Raw genomic sequence first — 14,631 nt, 5'->3', positions numbered from 1 at the left:
TATTCCAAACTTCGATATTCGTCCATCATGGGAGGCCGCTCACTTCAACGACTCCCCAATCTCTCACAACGCCGACTTCCATGCCATGCCCATGCCCGCACACCGTCTCCAAGCTTCCTTCACTCGACTCCCAAACATCGCTAGCCCAACTCCAAAACCACCCCCGTATCGATCATCTCCAGAGCCGCCCTCGGCCAATCAGCTCGTCGCATGCTGAGTACCGCTCGGCTCATTCGTGCCGTGCAAACCGCCAGCCCCCATGTCGTCGTGTCCCAGGAAACCAAGCCCGGCGCCAACAAGTTGCCAATTGCCCAGAATGCGCTCCAACACAAGCATAGCTGCTGTTTCGACTAGACGCGAAGCGGTAGCATTGACGTAGCATTTGCGGATCCCCCCCGTACTGTACCTTTTTTTCCTGATGATGTTATTTTTCCTGTTTTTTTTTCTGGTAGCTCTCCACGAATAAAGCAACCATTCCGCGACAAGTGCAGAATGTGATGTATACTTTGTCTACACTTTGCCCGTAACAGAAATGGCATGTTGGTGGCATTGAGGATCAGCCTGCTGGGCTAGTTGGCATTAGTACTAGCAATAAGCTGATGCTGCGCCCCTGCGTGAGTCCTGAGTGATGCTACGTAGGTGTTTGGGAAAGCTGTTCACTCCCACGATGGGGTTTTGTCTCTTTTCCCGAGTTATAAGAGACCCAGCAGACCCTCCACCCACTTGGCCTTTTCTCCTTCTCTCTTCTACCTCATAAACGGCATAAGAAAAAAAAACACTTTCGTTACCTTTTTCTTCTTCACATAATATCCTACGGTTTTAAACGCCTCTTCGCTTTTCTCACAAAACCACAATAATGTCTTCTCCTCAGCCCCAGATGGTCGCCCAGCAGATGACTGCCGAGGCCCCGGCGCGAGTTAGCTCCGAGCAGCCGGTAGGTGTTTGCCAAGCCATGCCCGCATGATGGGAGCAAGATTCAAAAGCTTCATATGCATCGTGGACATGGATGAATGAATGGAAAAGAAACAGTCTGCTAACCCCGGCTTTTTTCATCTGCTTTAGCGTCCCGTTGAGCCCATGAGCGTCGACGCCGAGGCCACCAACATGCGTGGTGGTGGTGAGGGTGTAAGTGTTCACCCAAGCTTTGCTATTCAGTCCTATACAAAACCATCCTGAAGCCAATCATGCAAATACACCTCATTTATATTCTGCTTCTTCTTTCTAACTTGTACGCTTCCAGGAAATCTGCTGCGGTATCTGCGCCGGTCTCGCCTGCTTCGAGTGCTGCGAATGCTGCTGCTAAGCGCTCAATACCCTTGGAAATCAACAATCACGATTGGACGGAGGGAGAGGTTCAAATGAATGATTAATAAATTTGATGTTGGGGGGTAGAGCATGAGAAAGAACTCGGCAGTTGTTCTCTTTCTTTCTGGCCACGGTTCGGCGCCGTCTTGGTCCATTTTTTTTTTCTAATGATGTGATATCCCCATACTATTCAAGCCTGAGGGAGAATAGAGCAAATACCCATAAACATTTTACAATATCAAGAAATTACATCTTTTGACTCATTTATTCCACCTGGCACATTTCTTTTTTTCTCTTAAAGCTTACTTCTTTTCACATGTCATTAAACCACAATCTCTGCTAGCTTCTTAACCACATCGTCATAGTAGGTCCCCGACAGCCGCGAAGCGACCTCATCAGCCGTCTCATCATCGCCCGGCTCCAGCCCGAGCTCCCGCTCGCCCACCAAGCACCGCCTCGCCGCCTCCTCAAACTTCTCGCCCATCTCGGCCCCGAGATCAGCAATCCGCTCGGGGGCCAGCAAGTCGCCGCGCACCTGCCGAACCACGTCCGACTGGCCCTGGGCGAGCCTCATCTCAATGCCGAGCACGCCCTCGACGGGCTTCCAGTGCGCCAGCTCCACCAAGATGACGCCCAGGCTGTAGATGTCGAAGCTCTTCTTGGACCGCTCGCGGAGCTTGCCCCGGTTGGCCTGGGCGCGTGGGTGGCGGTACAGGTCGTGCTCGGCGTCGACGCCGGGGATATCCGTCACCTCTTCGGGGCCGCCTGGGCGGGAGAAGTCGAAGCCCGAGAGGTAGACTTGGCTGTAGTCGACGTGGCCCGTCCTTGTCTTGAAGAAGAGCATGTTGTGGCTGCGGATGCCCTTGTGCAGCCAGTTGACTGCGTGGAGATAGAGCAGGCAGTTGCTGAGAGCGTGCGCGAGCTTGATGCGGTCGGTGACTCTGGGCTTGCGTACCGTGGCATCCAGGAGCAGTTCTCGCAAGGACACTGGCGGTAGAGTATCGTGCACATCTTGACTGTCTGGCCGTTCGAACACCAGACCCAGTCGCCGGTCCAAGATGTCGACGTCGTCTTCTGGGACGTCGGGATCTGCTTTATCGAAGAAGCCAATGCAATGAGGCGTCCGGAAGGCTTCTGGCTTGGGGCTGTGGTGAAGTAGACAGGCCAGCTTCCGCACTCTGTCGACAATCTCTGCTTTGGACAGGCAGCCGTTGTTGCCCGCATTATCGTAGTCTTTCCATTCGATCCACACCTTCTTCTTCCCTTGGGCAGTCTTCAAGATGGCCTCGCACCGCGGATCCTCAGATTCGTCCGTGCTGGGGTCCAGTTCTATGAGATACTTGGGAAGCTGCACAAGGCGCTGTTCCCCCCGGCTTAGCCAGCTCGAGAAAGCCCACCACGGCATCGTCTATCAGAGCTGGGGTATCCGACTTTGGGTCAATGGTCTCGTTGAACGCCTTGAACTTTGCCAGCCGGGAAAGCTGCTTTAGCTCGGCCACATTTGCCTCCCTCTCGATGTTGGATAGTCGCGTCCGTGCTGGCGCACCAGGCAGGTTCCGTATCTCAAGCTGATCCTTGAGGGCCAGCACAAGATGGCTGAGGTCGGCAATCTTATGGTGAAGCAGCAAGACGCCCCGGTTTGTATCCTGAACGGTGTGGCGGATCTCAACCTGCAGCGAGTGGTCCAGGATATCCATCATGGTGTCATTCAAGAGCGTAAACTTGGCAAGCAGCTGCTCGAACCCTTCCTTATCAAAGGACACCCATTTAAATCTCTTCAGACCCTCTTGTGACTTTTGCTTGAGGCCCATCATTGCTTTTTTTATAAACAGGCGCTTCTTCTCCGATATAGGGAAGCTAGCCTGCTTGGCATCCAGCTCGGGAGAGACCAGGAACTCGCCATCGTCGCGAAAGGGAGTCAAGTTGCTATGCTTGTTTTGATACGCAATGAACTCGTCAAACAGGCATTGAACCTGCACCAGCAGGTCCAAAACCGTCTGGCGGTGCAGATGGAAGACGTTTGAATTCAGGATGCGCTCCTGGTTCTCCGTGTTCACGTCCAGCAGGCCAGACGTCTCGCTCCAGGCAAAGAGGCGCTGCTGCTCCAGGCGCAGGCGCAGATTGAGGTGTTTACAGTCGTCTTCATAGCCGAGAGCGGTTACAAGAAGCTGAATGCCTTGATTCCAGCATCATTTAAGAAAAAAAGTTAACAGGTTTGCACCATGGAGTTATATTACATAGGCCATTTGTCATGACATGCCTTGGATACAGCCGGTATAGACTTGCAGGCCCAGGGATGCAACACCAAGAGCCAGACCCGCCGCCGACACGGGATCCATCAAAAAGGGCTGGGTAGACTGTGTTATCTCTTCTTCTTCTGCGATCCCGCCAAAGGAATATTCCCCAAACGGCGTACCGTGCAGGGTGGCTTGTTGTTGGGCGGTGGTCGTATTTGGAGGCTGCGCTACCTGATGCTGGATTGGGCATACGATCAATGATTACCATCTCAACTAGCAATTGATGTGTGTGTGAGGGGAAGGGCTAGCGAATCTGGCCTGCGACACGGGCTGGGTGGGGATGGAGCGGACGAGGACCGAGCCCGAGCCATGGCGAATCGTGGACCGAGCCGATGGACGGGGCGAGGCAGGGGACGAGTGTCTCGGATATAGAGCATCTAGCGGGTGGTGATGGTGAGGGTAGTAGCTGGAGACAGAACGATGCTGCTGTAATGGGGCCTCTATGAATGAGAATTAGAGGATAGGTGGAAGAAAAGATTGATGGTAGAATAAGAGTGCGCGGAGCACAGCTTGAACCATCTTCAATCTTGCTCTCCTGTCTTATGATATGGATGCTTTGACATCCCCCCTATGAACCACGAGCAGTTGGCATGCCAGGCCACAATCTAGTTGATATAAAAGCACAATTGATCAGTCACAAAAGGAGGAAACTAGCTGTTTCCCTTCGCTGGACGGAGCAATCAGCCCGAGGTCAAACCGTGAGACATGAAGCTCCCGACAAAAAGACGCCAGATACCTACCCAGGCAAATGAATGGATCGATTTCGATTCGCCTCTCTGGCCTGTTTCCCCTCTCTCCTTGTTCGCGGTGGGTAGCACATAAGGCTTAGCCTCCTTGTCCTATATATTGCTTCCACTACCGCTGATAGCAACTTCTCCTAGCTCTACGACGGACAAACCGTAGCCAGAGGGCTAGCAACATGTGGCGTTGCGCTTCAAGCCTCGGCGCCTGAAATTGCACGTACACTGTGAGACGGTGACACTCGCAGTCGGGACGATGCAGCGCTGCCATTGGCCTCTGAGACGGCGGCATCTCTGCATCTAATTTCACGCACTGCATTAGTTTGGAGACACGGGCTGCTCAGATGATTGGTGGTCAGTCTGGTTTCTTCTCTCAAGTAATTTTGTTTTCCTTGGTCAATAGTTTGTGTGCTCCCTGCAGTTGGTGCCAGACCTGCATGGATGTATCGCCAGTCACTGATAGAGAGCCTGGCTTTGCCTCATGGGGCAGACTCGCAGATAGTGGTGGGCTTGACAGCCTGTGGCCTCCCACTTCCGGACCCGCGGATAGCGGTCAGGTCTAGGCAATGCCAGTTACGGGAAAAGGTCTTGGGTCGGGAGCCGAGAGCAGATGGCCCTGATGAACGAATCAGCACCCGTACTAGGTAGGTATTGTGAAGCTGTAGTCGCTGTAGGTATGAGCATACCTTGTCCCGTCTTTCATCTTGCCTCCGCGGACTTGCCGGCACCATAAAAAAGCATGTTTTCTGCGTGGACGTGTGTTTCAGCTGAATATCATGCCGACTGTGAAAAAAACGGCTTCTCCCGGAGCTTGACGCCTACCGTCTTATTTCCGTCATCCAGTTGTAGATAGTTGTAGCCTCGCCAGCCGTGTTGCGTGCCTATCCGTCTATACCGTCCATACAGTTTCATACGGGAAACATGGCTGTACTCGCTCCCGATCTGGCCCAACGACTAACATCTGACTGGCGCAACGGTTCGATGGACCTCGCTCAGCGCTCTCACGCACGCTGCCTCGCCAAAACTGCGGAGAGGGCTCCGCGATGGCGTCCAACCAAAGCAGGGCGGCGGCGCTGCATGGGGCTAGATCGCAGCCCCGAGGGCGAACTTGTGCACCTTCTGGCGATTTAGCCTGGCCCTGTCTGACAATTACCGGGTCGCATGTCATTCGCGGCGTGGCATCTGGCTGGCGGCAGCAGCAGTGCCTGTATAACGGAGGCTTTTTGTTTTCTGGGGGTTGAAGCACAGGTTGTACATGGAAGAAAATCGTAGACAAGAGAAGACACGAAATCGGCCCGTGGCCCGGCGGGCGTTGTTTGATAAGCAGCAATTCCATTGCAATCCAAAATTGGCGATCCAACAGCACTTGAGCCGGCCTCGATTAGCAAGCCAAAGTGCCAGATGCATCGTCCAACCTTGTTTTAATGTCTCAGGTACATCTTACGCAACACGCCCCCGTACCCTCTACCTGTCTCAAACCATCGCTTTATTCGCCTTTTTCTCTTTTCTTTTGTCACTTTTTTTCTTCACTCCTTTTTTTCTAGACACAGACCTGGTTAATTTCCGTTCAAGCGGTGAGAATCGGAAGCAAAACAACAAGTCATTCTGCTTCCATAGCTTTACCACGGAGTTTTAGGTCGGTAGGCCATCTTGTCAATCCTTCCCTCAACCAACAACGGCAATAGAGAGAGACACAATCTCAGGCACAGCCGCAGTGCCAAGTCACGCAGCAACACGGTACGGTAGCATTCATTTCCAGGCAATCCGTTTCCGTTTCCAGCTGCTGCTGCGTGCTGCGAGTACCTGCTACTGCGGAGTTGCAGGGCCGGGAGTCCCTGGACTTGGCCGCAGCATCCTTTGCCCGCGCCGTTTGAACCATAAGACTTCAATTCCCCACCCCAGAACCTCCTCCCCTGAGCGAACGTTCAACCAACCCGAGTATCTCGTCCTTCTGCTTCTGTCTCGTCGCCTGTCTGCGACCAGCATCAATACGAAAACAAAAGCAAAACTCGCAGCGCGTCCTGCAACCGCTATTTATCAACCATGATGGCGAGTGGCCATGGCGTGCAGCAGCCACCGGCTGGGACCCTGTCGCCTCCTGATTCTTCGTCATCCGCATCTCAGTCGCCGATTTCCCCGACGCATGGAGTCCGGATGGCTCAAGCAGTCGCCGACGTGCCCGACACTGGCCTCGCCAGCAAGCCCGAAGACCCAGCCAAGGCCTCCGAGATCAAAGAAGACGGCGACGGCCCCTCGCGCGAGTCGGCCGTTTCTGCCGCCTGCCTGGCCTGCGTAAGTGGACGATCCTCCTTCATTTATTCCTCGCCGACCTCGCTTGGAAGCAGCATGACAGTCTTTGGCTTTTGCCTTTTTTTTGCTTTTTCTGCCATTGTAACCCCCCAAGCAACAACTGGCTGCGCATTGCTGCAGAGCTCCATTTCGATGCAGTCATGTAGGAATACGCCGTTTCGAAAAAAAAAACAAAGTAAAGGGAAATTGTGTTCGAGGTGTGCAATCGCTTCCGAGCCAGAAACTCTCGCTGTCTGACTGGACCCCGATTGTCACCTTCATGAAGCTGTTGCCAAGCAAAAAGAACAGAAAACACACACCCATCCAGCCATTTGTTTCCCCTGCATCGTTGCATAATGGACCAGAAATTTGCTAACTCGGGCTCCTCGCTTCGGCTGCATAGCGGAGCAAACATCTCAAATGCGACGGCCAGTCCCCATGCTCGCGATGCGTTGGCTCCAACTTCGAATGCATCTACGTAGCTTCTCGACGCGGCTACAAGGGCCCTCGCCGAGGAACCGCCCAGAACCCAAACAAACGCCATGCCACCTCTCCTCCGGACACCGACTCCATCAGCATCGCGCCGTCCGAGTGCCCCATGCTGCTGGGCGCCGGAGTCTCCAGCGCCATGTCGGTGCCCGTGCCGTCGAACCCAATGTCCATCCACGGCTTCAGCCCCAGCTTGATGCCCGAGGCGTCTCCAGCAGCATCTTACCAAGACACCCCGGGCGTCTCGCAAGCTCAGTTGTACAGGTCATATTGTAGCATCAACGGCATTGAGCCGAACGGCCTGGTGACGGGTACCCACCTCCCTTTCCCCGCTCACTTTCCCATGCAGACCCTCCAGGAGAGGTGCATCGACTCATTCTACCGTTACTTTCATGGATCGCACCCTTTTGTGCTGCCCAGGGAGCACCTGCTGCCGCTTGCCAATGGGACGACCCTTGACCCACTGATGGCCGTGATCCGATGGGTGGGATCGCTCTTCATCGATGTCGGCAAATCAAGGCCGAGTCTGTACGATGACGCCATGCGTCTTCTGGACGACTTGAGCTTTCCTCAGGACGGATTCAAGGTCCAGGCCATGATGCTGTCCATCGTTGCCCTGGACGGCTGCTGTGAAAACACAAAGGCAGCCGAGCTGCTTGGCCGCACCGAGACACTGGCCCTCCAGATTGGTCTTAACAAGGGGCATTTTGCTTCTCTAAATGGGCGGGGCAACCCAGTGCTGGAGGAGAGTTGGCGGCGAACATGGTGGGATCTGTTCATCATTGACGGCATGATTGCCGGCGTTCATCGAATGACCAATTTCTTGCTCTATGATGTCCCTACGGATGTCAACCTTCCATGCGAGGAATCGCAGTATTTTGCAGGGGTGAGCTACATTATCCTAATTTTTTTTTTTTTTTTTCTGCACAAGAGTCCAGGACTTGTTCAACTAACTTTTCCTATAGCACATACCTCCACCTATGACCTTGGAAGAGCTAGAAGACCGGGACTTTTCTGGTGATGAGCGCCGATTCTCTTCCTTTGCGTACAGGATTCTCTGTGGACGAAACCTGGGTAGATTTATGAGGACACCTCCCATCTATGGGCCAGAGGATGAAAATTTGGGTCGCATCGAGGCCCTTCTTACCAACTGGCGACTCCATTTGCCAGAGGATAAGAAGGACTCGTTAACAGCCAACGGCCAACTGGATGAGATGATGTTCCAGGCGCATATGATGATGTACGCTACGTCGATCCTGCTTCACCAACCTCATTCGCAGCTCGACTCGTCGCCCTCTCAGAAAATCACCTCCTGCGCACCGTATCAGCTCGTTCCGGCTGGAGACCTCTTCAACAAGCATACAAAGCACACAATTGCATCGGCAAACGGCATCAGCAAGTTGATTACGCACCGAGTGCCACTGCTGTCTCACACTCATTTCTTCACCTGCGTCATCACCCTCTCTTCAATTGTGCATCTCAATAAGTGGGCGCTCTTCTTCATTCAACACGACGATGACGACCTGAGACAGCAGATTCGTCTCAATATCGGCGCCTTGAATGAGCTATCCGCCGTATGGGGCGCTGCGGACAGAGCTCGGGGGCAGGTAAAGGGCGTTGCCCAGGAGATTTATCACATCAAGAAAGAGCAGCAGAAGAATCCTCAGTTCTGGCTTGGTTTCACTCAAGAGGATGTTATCAACAGCATTGCTGCTGATGAATCCATCATCAGCAACTTTGATGACATGACGCCACCGCATTTGCTCGGCTAAAGTCGAAAAGAAGAAGAGGGGAAAACATCACGTAGATACGATGGGCTATATTTGGTGCAAGGCATTAGCTTGAAGAATACCTACCTGGCAACTAAACCAAGGAGGTCTGCATTTGGGGGAACTTGAAAATTTTACAATGAATAAGCGTTGAATAGGGCTTCAGAGCGTTGGTCGTCGAGGCGTCATTGTAATGATGGCCTCTTTGTATTGGGATATAATTTTGGGTATTTAGGATAAGTTTGTATAGTAATGATTATGAATGAGAATTTGATTTGGCTGTCTTTTGATTATGTGGTGTATTTTACGTAGACAGAAATCACAGCTTGGCGTCAGCATCGTCAATTTATAGTGAACCTGGTAGTGTAGTAAGCTAAGATTATGCATAAATTGCTGAGATTATGGTTTTCACATGCCATCGCGGGAGGCATCCTTGGCAGGACGGGAAAATGACGGCTGATGAGCTTTTAGAATTTGCAGGTGAAACCTAATTATTTGATTCTATAGTCTTTACGTAAAACCGAATCTCGTATTCTCAGTGGCAGTGGTTGGTGAAATTATAGGGTAGACTGTGATGCACGAGTAAACAAGCGGCTTTGTACGAATTGCTGCATGGCAAAATGCACGAAGCACGGGTAGCAATATGCACAGTACATATCAACTGCTCCACAATGCATGTGGCAAACGGAAGCCAACTCTCCTGTTTCCCAGATGCACCGAGTCGATCAATGAGTTGGCAGACCGTTTCTTTTTAGACCGCCAAATCGGACCCCTTAAGCAGACAGCCTTCGGGGAACGAAAGAGTCACCGCTGTCGTCTTACATGTTTGCCGAGGAGTTTATTCGCATTGCGATACAGTATTAACCAATCAAAAAGAGAGAGATTGTGAAGTGGAAGCAGAGAACACAGGGAGAGAGCATATGCAGACAGCATGGAGAGTTCCAGAAGGTTACCGCTTCTGATGGACGAGGGCTATTATTAGCTTGCCGCGAATGGCTTGGACCAAAAGCAGGAACGGGCGAGGCGGGCTGAACAGATGTGCTAGTATCACAAAATCTGCTTCTTTAAAAAGTAACATCAGCCGGAGAGTGGACTCTTCCCCTTGTTGACATTGAGAAAAGCTACGCGGTGTACGAAGTAGGGGTTTTTTGGGACGCCGTGGCGCCGTGCCATTGGATCGGCCTGCAGATGCCAAAATCCATGCAGCCAAGGTGTTCAAAGCCAAAGGCACAAATATGGTTTCTGGTTTTCATGAGACTAACATTGGGAGATGGTAGTATTATGTAGTGCTACAGCTTGTCCAAATAACGTGGCATCATGCAGCTGAACGCGCGGCTAAAAACAACAGAATCAATAGAGGATGATGCGCATCTCAAGGCGACGAGCTAAAACTTCACACCAGCCTCCCGCTGACGGAAAAGTGGCTCCTCGTACCTGCTAGCTGGCGGATGAGGCGGTGCAGTCACATGACGCGTATCCAATGAAAGCCCTGTAATTGCATTACCTAAGGCTGTTTGGCGCTGCCAGGTCTACAAAGGTACATCCCGTCGCCCCGTGCAACGGGAAGCTGCGCCGATGTGGGGGTGGCCCTTGCTCCTGCCAGGCCTCGTATGGGTGGCTGGTCACTTTAGCCAAAGAGCTGCAGGTTGCTAAAATCGCAGCAATTGAGACGTTTCTTCATCTTGCATCCTTTTTTTGCGCGGGAGGCCGTTTTCATGGTGATTTTGCCGTCTTTTGAAGCCCGGATTGCGATTTCGCGACGTTGTGAGATCGGCTCGATTTGATTGTCTTCACAACTCCGACCTGGTGATAGTACCTGCATATCTTTGGTCTTCGCGACTCCAAACCCCCCACATTGAACGACTTACAGACATTCCTCATTCCTTTTCGCGGCGCCTGATCGCACGACACGGACGCTCCCGCGACACCCCACGACGAATACGATTGTTCTGGCTGGGCGATAAGGCGATAAGGCAGAGGGAGTCGCAGGCGCACCGCAGAGGAGTCGGCTTAACATACTTCGCGTCGCACTCTGCTTGGGGTCCAGATCGCCAAAACTTGCCGCTTACGTTTTCGTCGCCGCCGTCATGGCGCCGGCACCAGACCAACTCTCCTCGCCTGGTTCTGTGAGCTATGACTCCGATACCATGGTGGTGGGAGATGGAACGTGGGATTTCACCAAAAACACGTTCCTTCTCTCCAACTTGCAAGGGACTGATTTTGACACAATGAGATACAATGGTTAGAATAGAAACACGGTCTTGGACTGTCTTGGGGGTCGCTTGTCTAACCGTTTTGACACAGGAATGGGAAATCGCTTCTCCACCGTTCACCAATACCATACCATTATTCTGGCTCACGGCATTATGGCTGCCATGGTCTTTCTATTCCTGGTACCCCTGTCTGTGATGCTTGCGAGATTCTACACGAGAGAGCCTGCTCATGCGATGCGATACCATGCGCGGCTGGGCGTTTTCTCCGGCTTACTTCTGGTAGCAGCATTCATATTACCCTTCTTCGCAGTTGGACCAAGCCGATCTCTATCGAACCCGCACCATGGAATTGGAGTTGCCATCTTTGTCATGTTCGTTGTTCAGCTCGTGGGGGGTCGATTGATTCAGCATATCATGAAGAGTCGCTCTCTTCGCGTAACACTTCATAATTGGTTAGGCAGAGCTGCAGCCCTCCTTGGAATTATTCAGGTGCCCCTCGGACTTACCCTCTACGGATCGCCAAAAGTTCTTTTTATCTTATACGCGGTTTGGATGGGCTTCCTTCTCGCAGTCTATTTTGTTCTCGACTACCGGGCCGAGGGACGCCATGAGCGATACATCCCAGCGGGGCGCTCTGAAGCGGGCAACACTCGCATCACGGAATCCGAGTACTACTCTGAACACAGGGAGCACGAGAATTCTCCCCTGAAATGGCTGGGACCCTTGGCGGCTGGCGCTGGAATATTTGCTCTGATGAGAGGACGCAAGAAAGAGCATGACGACGACCGCAGCCGAGCCCGCACACGGTCGCCATCCATGACGAGAAGCCATGGACCAACGGTAATCTCATCACGGCCAAGCTACTTCTCCGAAAAGTACTCTGATCTTCCGGCACAACGAAGTGGTGGAGGAGGTTTCTTCGGCAAGGCATTGGGCGGTGCGGCTGCCGCTTTTGGTGCTGGAAAGGTCTTTTCTAACTTTATGGATCGTCGCGACCGGCGAGACGAAGAGTATTCTGCTGTATCTACTGAAACTCCTCACCGCAACAGGTCGATACGCGCTGCAACAGTAAGCGAATTCAACAGCGAGTATACTGATGATGTGTCAACCATTCCACCATCTCGCCATCCTGCTCCCACTCAAACTGCTTCCGCCTATGGAGGTCGGAGCTCATCTCCACGACGCTCCAACGTTCGCAGCAACATTTCGAGAGGAGATATGATGGATGAATCTGAATACTCGTCGTACGTTTCTCCATCACGACGACCGCGTGATGAGCCTTCTGGCGGCGGCGGTTTTGCCAAGGGAGTGCTTGCTACTTTGGGAGTTGGATGGTTCGCCAAGAAGTTTGCCGACAGACGTGCCAAAAAGGAAGAAGAGGATCGGCTGAGGGAGGAAGAGGAGATGCGGTCCGGCACTCAGTTCTCCTCCAGGTACAGCAACACCGAATATCAATCTCCAGTCCGAAGGGACTCTCGTCGTCCGCCTCAAAGGCGCAGCACCGTGACAGGAACCGAGTATTCAGATGGAACGGAATCTACGTTTGACACCCAGACCGAGCTTTCCACCATGCCTCCAAAGGGACCGCGGAATACGGCTGCTGGAGTACGACCCAGCACTTCTGCGTTGACCTCTGATGAAATGTCGTCGCCACCGAGGCGGGGCGAGCGTCTGTCCATGCCTACCATGCCTAGTGATCCCCATGGCATATTACACCGTGCCGAAGTTGAATCCGAAGTGACTTCGCTTGCCGACCGACCTCAGGGGCGCCATTCTTCAAGACGGCAAATGGATAGCGAGAGAGCTGCGGCCGAAGCGGCTGCCCGTGCTAGCAGCCTGGCAGCCAGGGAACAGCGAGGACGCGGCGGATCAAGCCTGGCGAGCGGGCCCGCAAGACCGCGTGATGACAAGGAACATGTCAGACTGCGAAAGGTTACTGAGGAGGAGACCTTGGCACAGACGAGCCGGGGCCGAAGAGATTCTCAATCAAGCCTTTCGGCACTCGAGTCTCCTACCAAGAATCGACGGTACCGCAGAGACGACAGCAAGAGGAGGGCGGAATCGGCAGCCGAAAGCCGAGTCGAAAGCAGCCGAGTCGGCAGCAGCAGAGTCCAAGATGATGCCAGCCGCGTAGGGCCAATGAATCCGCCGAACCCATCACTGGCCAAGGGCAGACGTGGTAGGGATTCAGGTTATAACTCGGGCCAACCTCCTGCCCAGCAATCCGGCCAACCTGGACCTTCATTCTTACAACCGCCCGGCCAGAATCTACCAAATCCTTCAATCACTAGTGTTGGCAGCCATGGTACTTGGAGTGGCATGGAAAGCGAAGTGCCAACCGAGGTCCCAACCGCACCGCGAAACCCGCCACAAAGCACGCCACATCAACCGCCGCCAGCTGACGACAAGGGCAACGAGTCCGCGGCAGACAATAGGCGAAGGCGACGTGCGGAGCGACGACGAGCCAGCGGCAGTCGTCCTTCCGGAACGGAGAATACGTACGATACTAGCACGTACGATGAGAATGATATGTTCTAGAGAGAGAGAGAGAGAGAAGAGTATCTCAACGACTATACTTTTTCTCACTCGTCTAGGGTGATGTGACGAGATATGGTCAAGGCAGCACATATGCTTCCGTTAATTTTAAGAACATACCCGGTGATGCTTGCGTATATATACACGAGATTGGGGTGGAATATGTTTGGCGATTTTTCTTTTCTTTTCTTTGGTGGGATGCTGCATATATATGTGCAATGAGTCGTAGGATACCTTTCCTTTTCTTATCAAAAAAGGCGTTTGGGATGGCATTCTAAAGAACTCTGCATTTTGCTGCATTTGATTGGTAATGTGTGTTTATTTTTTCTCTTCTTTCCTTTTTTTTTTTTACGCTTCTTTCTCTGAACGGATGATGAATGGGATGGATATGATGGGATGGGAATGCTTGAGATGAATGGGAAATTTATTCTCTTCTTTTTGTCAAAGATTGATGGATGGATGGATGGATGGATGGATGGATGGATGGATGGATGGATGGATGGGTTAGAGATGAAGGCAAATTTACGTATATGAGTGTATGTATGTTTAGATGAAAATACAGATGAATGGGAGGAAAGCGGCAAAGACAGTTTTGGTGGGAAGGGAGGCTTTTTATGTTATTTATTGATAGTACGCACGTTACGAATTAAATATGCCTTTATTTATTTTAATTATTGTTCCTTGTCATTGCCTGCTTCAACAGATGCGAGTCTGTTAACGATATACCGCTGTTAGATATTCGATGGACTGCTCCAATAACGTAATATGGCGCTGCCGGCAAAAGCTAGGCTCGATTCTTCACATATCCATGCCCAAGACGTCATCCCACGAGATGCTAGAAATTCCATCCCAATTCCGGCTGCAACCTGAACCAGCCCCAATTGTCACCGCTTTCTCGTCTTTTTCCACGGAGGTTGCGAGGCAATTGATAGCGCCGGCCACTGCCGGAATCTCTGGAAACCTAAAATGTCTCAGGGCTCTGCAGAATAATTCA

General features: G+C 52.3%; 5 protein-coding genes across 5 annotated transcripts; 3 read left to right on the top strand and 2 right to left on the bottom strand.

Annotated features, from left to right (window-relative positions):
• Positions 1 to 763: 763 nt before the first annotated feature.
• On the top strand, positions 764 to 1,565 carry TrAtP1_012289 (uncharacterized protein). Its single transcript, XM_066115465.1, has 3 exons — positions 764 to 934; positions 1,063 to 1,125; positions 1,241 to 1,565. Exons 1-3 carry the CDS (start codon positions 857 to 859, stop codon positions 1,301 to 1,303), a joined length of 204 nt encoding a protein of 67 aa, XP_065971564.1. The 5' UTR covers positions 764 to 856; the 3' UTR covers positions 1,304 to 1,565.
• Positions 1,566 to 1,627: 62 nt separating this feature from the next.
• On the bottom strand, positions 1,628 to 2,149 carry TrAtP1_012288 (uncharacterized protein; the record flags this gene model as incomplete). Its single annotated transcript, XM_066115464.1, has 1 exon — positions 1,628 to 2,149. The coding sequence occupies one exon, from the start codon at positions 2,147 to 2,149 to the stop codon at positions 1,628 to 1,630; it is 522 nt and encodes a 173-aa protein (XP_065971563.1).
• A 457-nt stretch (positions 2,150 to 2,606) lies between these two features.
• TrAtP1_012287 (uncharacterized protein) lies at positions 2,607 to 3,644 on the bottom strand (the record flags this gene model as incomplete). Its single annotated transcript, XM_066115463.1, has 2 exons — positions 2,607 to 3,481; positions 3,566 to 3,644. The coding sequence occupies 2 exons, from the start codon at positions 3,642 to 3,644 to the stop codon at positions 2,607 to 2,609; spliced, it is 954 nt and encodes a 317-aa protein (XP_065971562.1).
• A 2,741-nt stretch (positions 3,645 to 6,385) lies between these two features.
• On the top strand, positions 6,386 to 8,892 carry TrAtP1_012286 (uncharacterized protein; the record flags this gene model as incomplete). Its single annotated transcript, XM_014090313.2, has 3 exons — positions 6,386 to 6,634; positions 7,035 to 8,006; positions 8,086 to 8,892. The coding sequence occupies 3 exons, from the start codon at positions 6,386 to 6,388 to the stop codon at positions 8,890 to 8,892; spliced, it is 2,028 nt and encodes a 675-aa protein (XP_013945788.2).
• A 2,303-nt stretch (positions 8,893 to 11,195) lies between these two features.
• On the top strand, positions 11,196 to 13,640 carry TrAtP1_012285 (uncharacterized protein; the record flags this gene model as incomplete). The annotated part of the gene is made up of 1 exon (XM_066115462.1): positions 11,196 to 13,640. The coding sequence occupies one exon, from the start codon at positions 11,196 to 11,198 to the stop codon at positions 13,638 to 13,640; it is 2,445 nt and encodes an 814-aa protein (XP_065971561.1).
• Positions 13,641 to 14,631: the final 991 nt, after the last annotated feature.

Source organism: Trichoderma atroviride, chromosome 7 (genome assembly GCF_020647795.1).
Source record: "Trichoderma atroviride chromosome 7, complete sequence".
In the NCBI taxonomy this organism is placed as follows: Eukaryota; Fungi; Ascomycota; class Sordariomycetes; order Hypocreales; family Hypocreaceae; genus Trichoderma; species Trichoderma atroviride.
The sequence above is the reverse complement of the archived record's forward strand: the minus strand, read 5'-3'. Positions and strand labels throughout refer to the sequence as shown.

Bases quoted from the DNA above. Each gene is read 5' to 3' on its own strand.
- TrAtP1_012289 (XM_066115465.1), top strand. From the start codon at position 857: ATGTCTTCTCCTCAGCCCCAGATGGTCGCCCAGCAGATGACTGCCGAG. The intron at 935-1,062 runs GTAGGTGTTTGC...CATCTGCTTTAG, and splicing joins GAGTTAGCTCCGAGCAGCCG to CGTCCCGTTGAGCCCATGAG. The intron at 1,126-1,240 runs GTAAGTGTTCAC...GTACGCTTCCAG, and splicing joins TGCGTGGTGGTGGTGAGGGT to GAAATCTGCTGCGGTATCTG.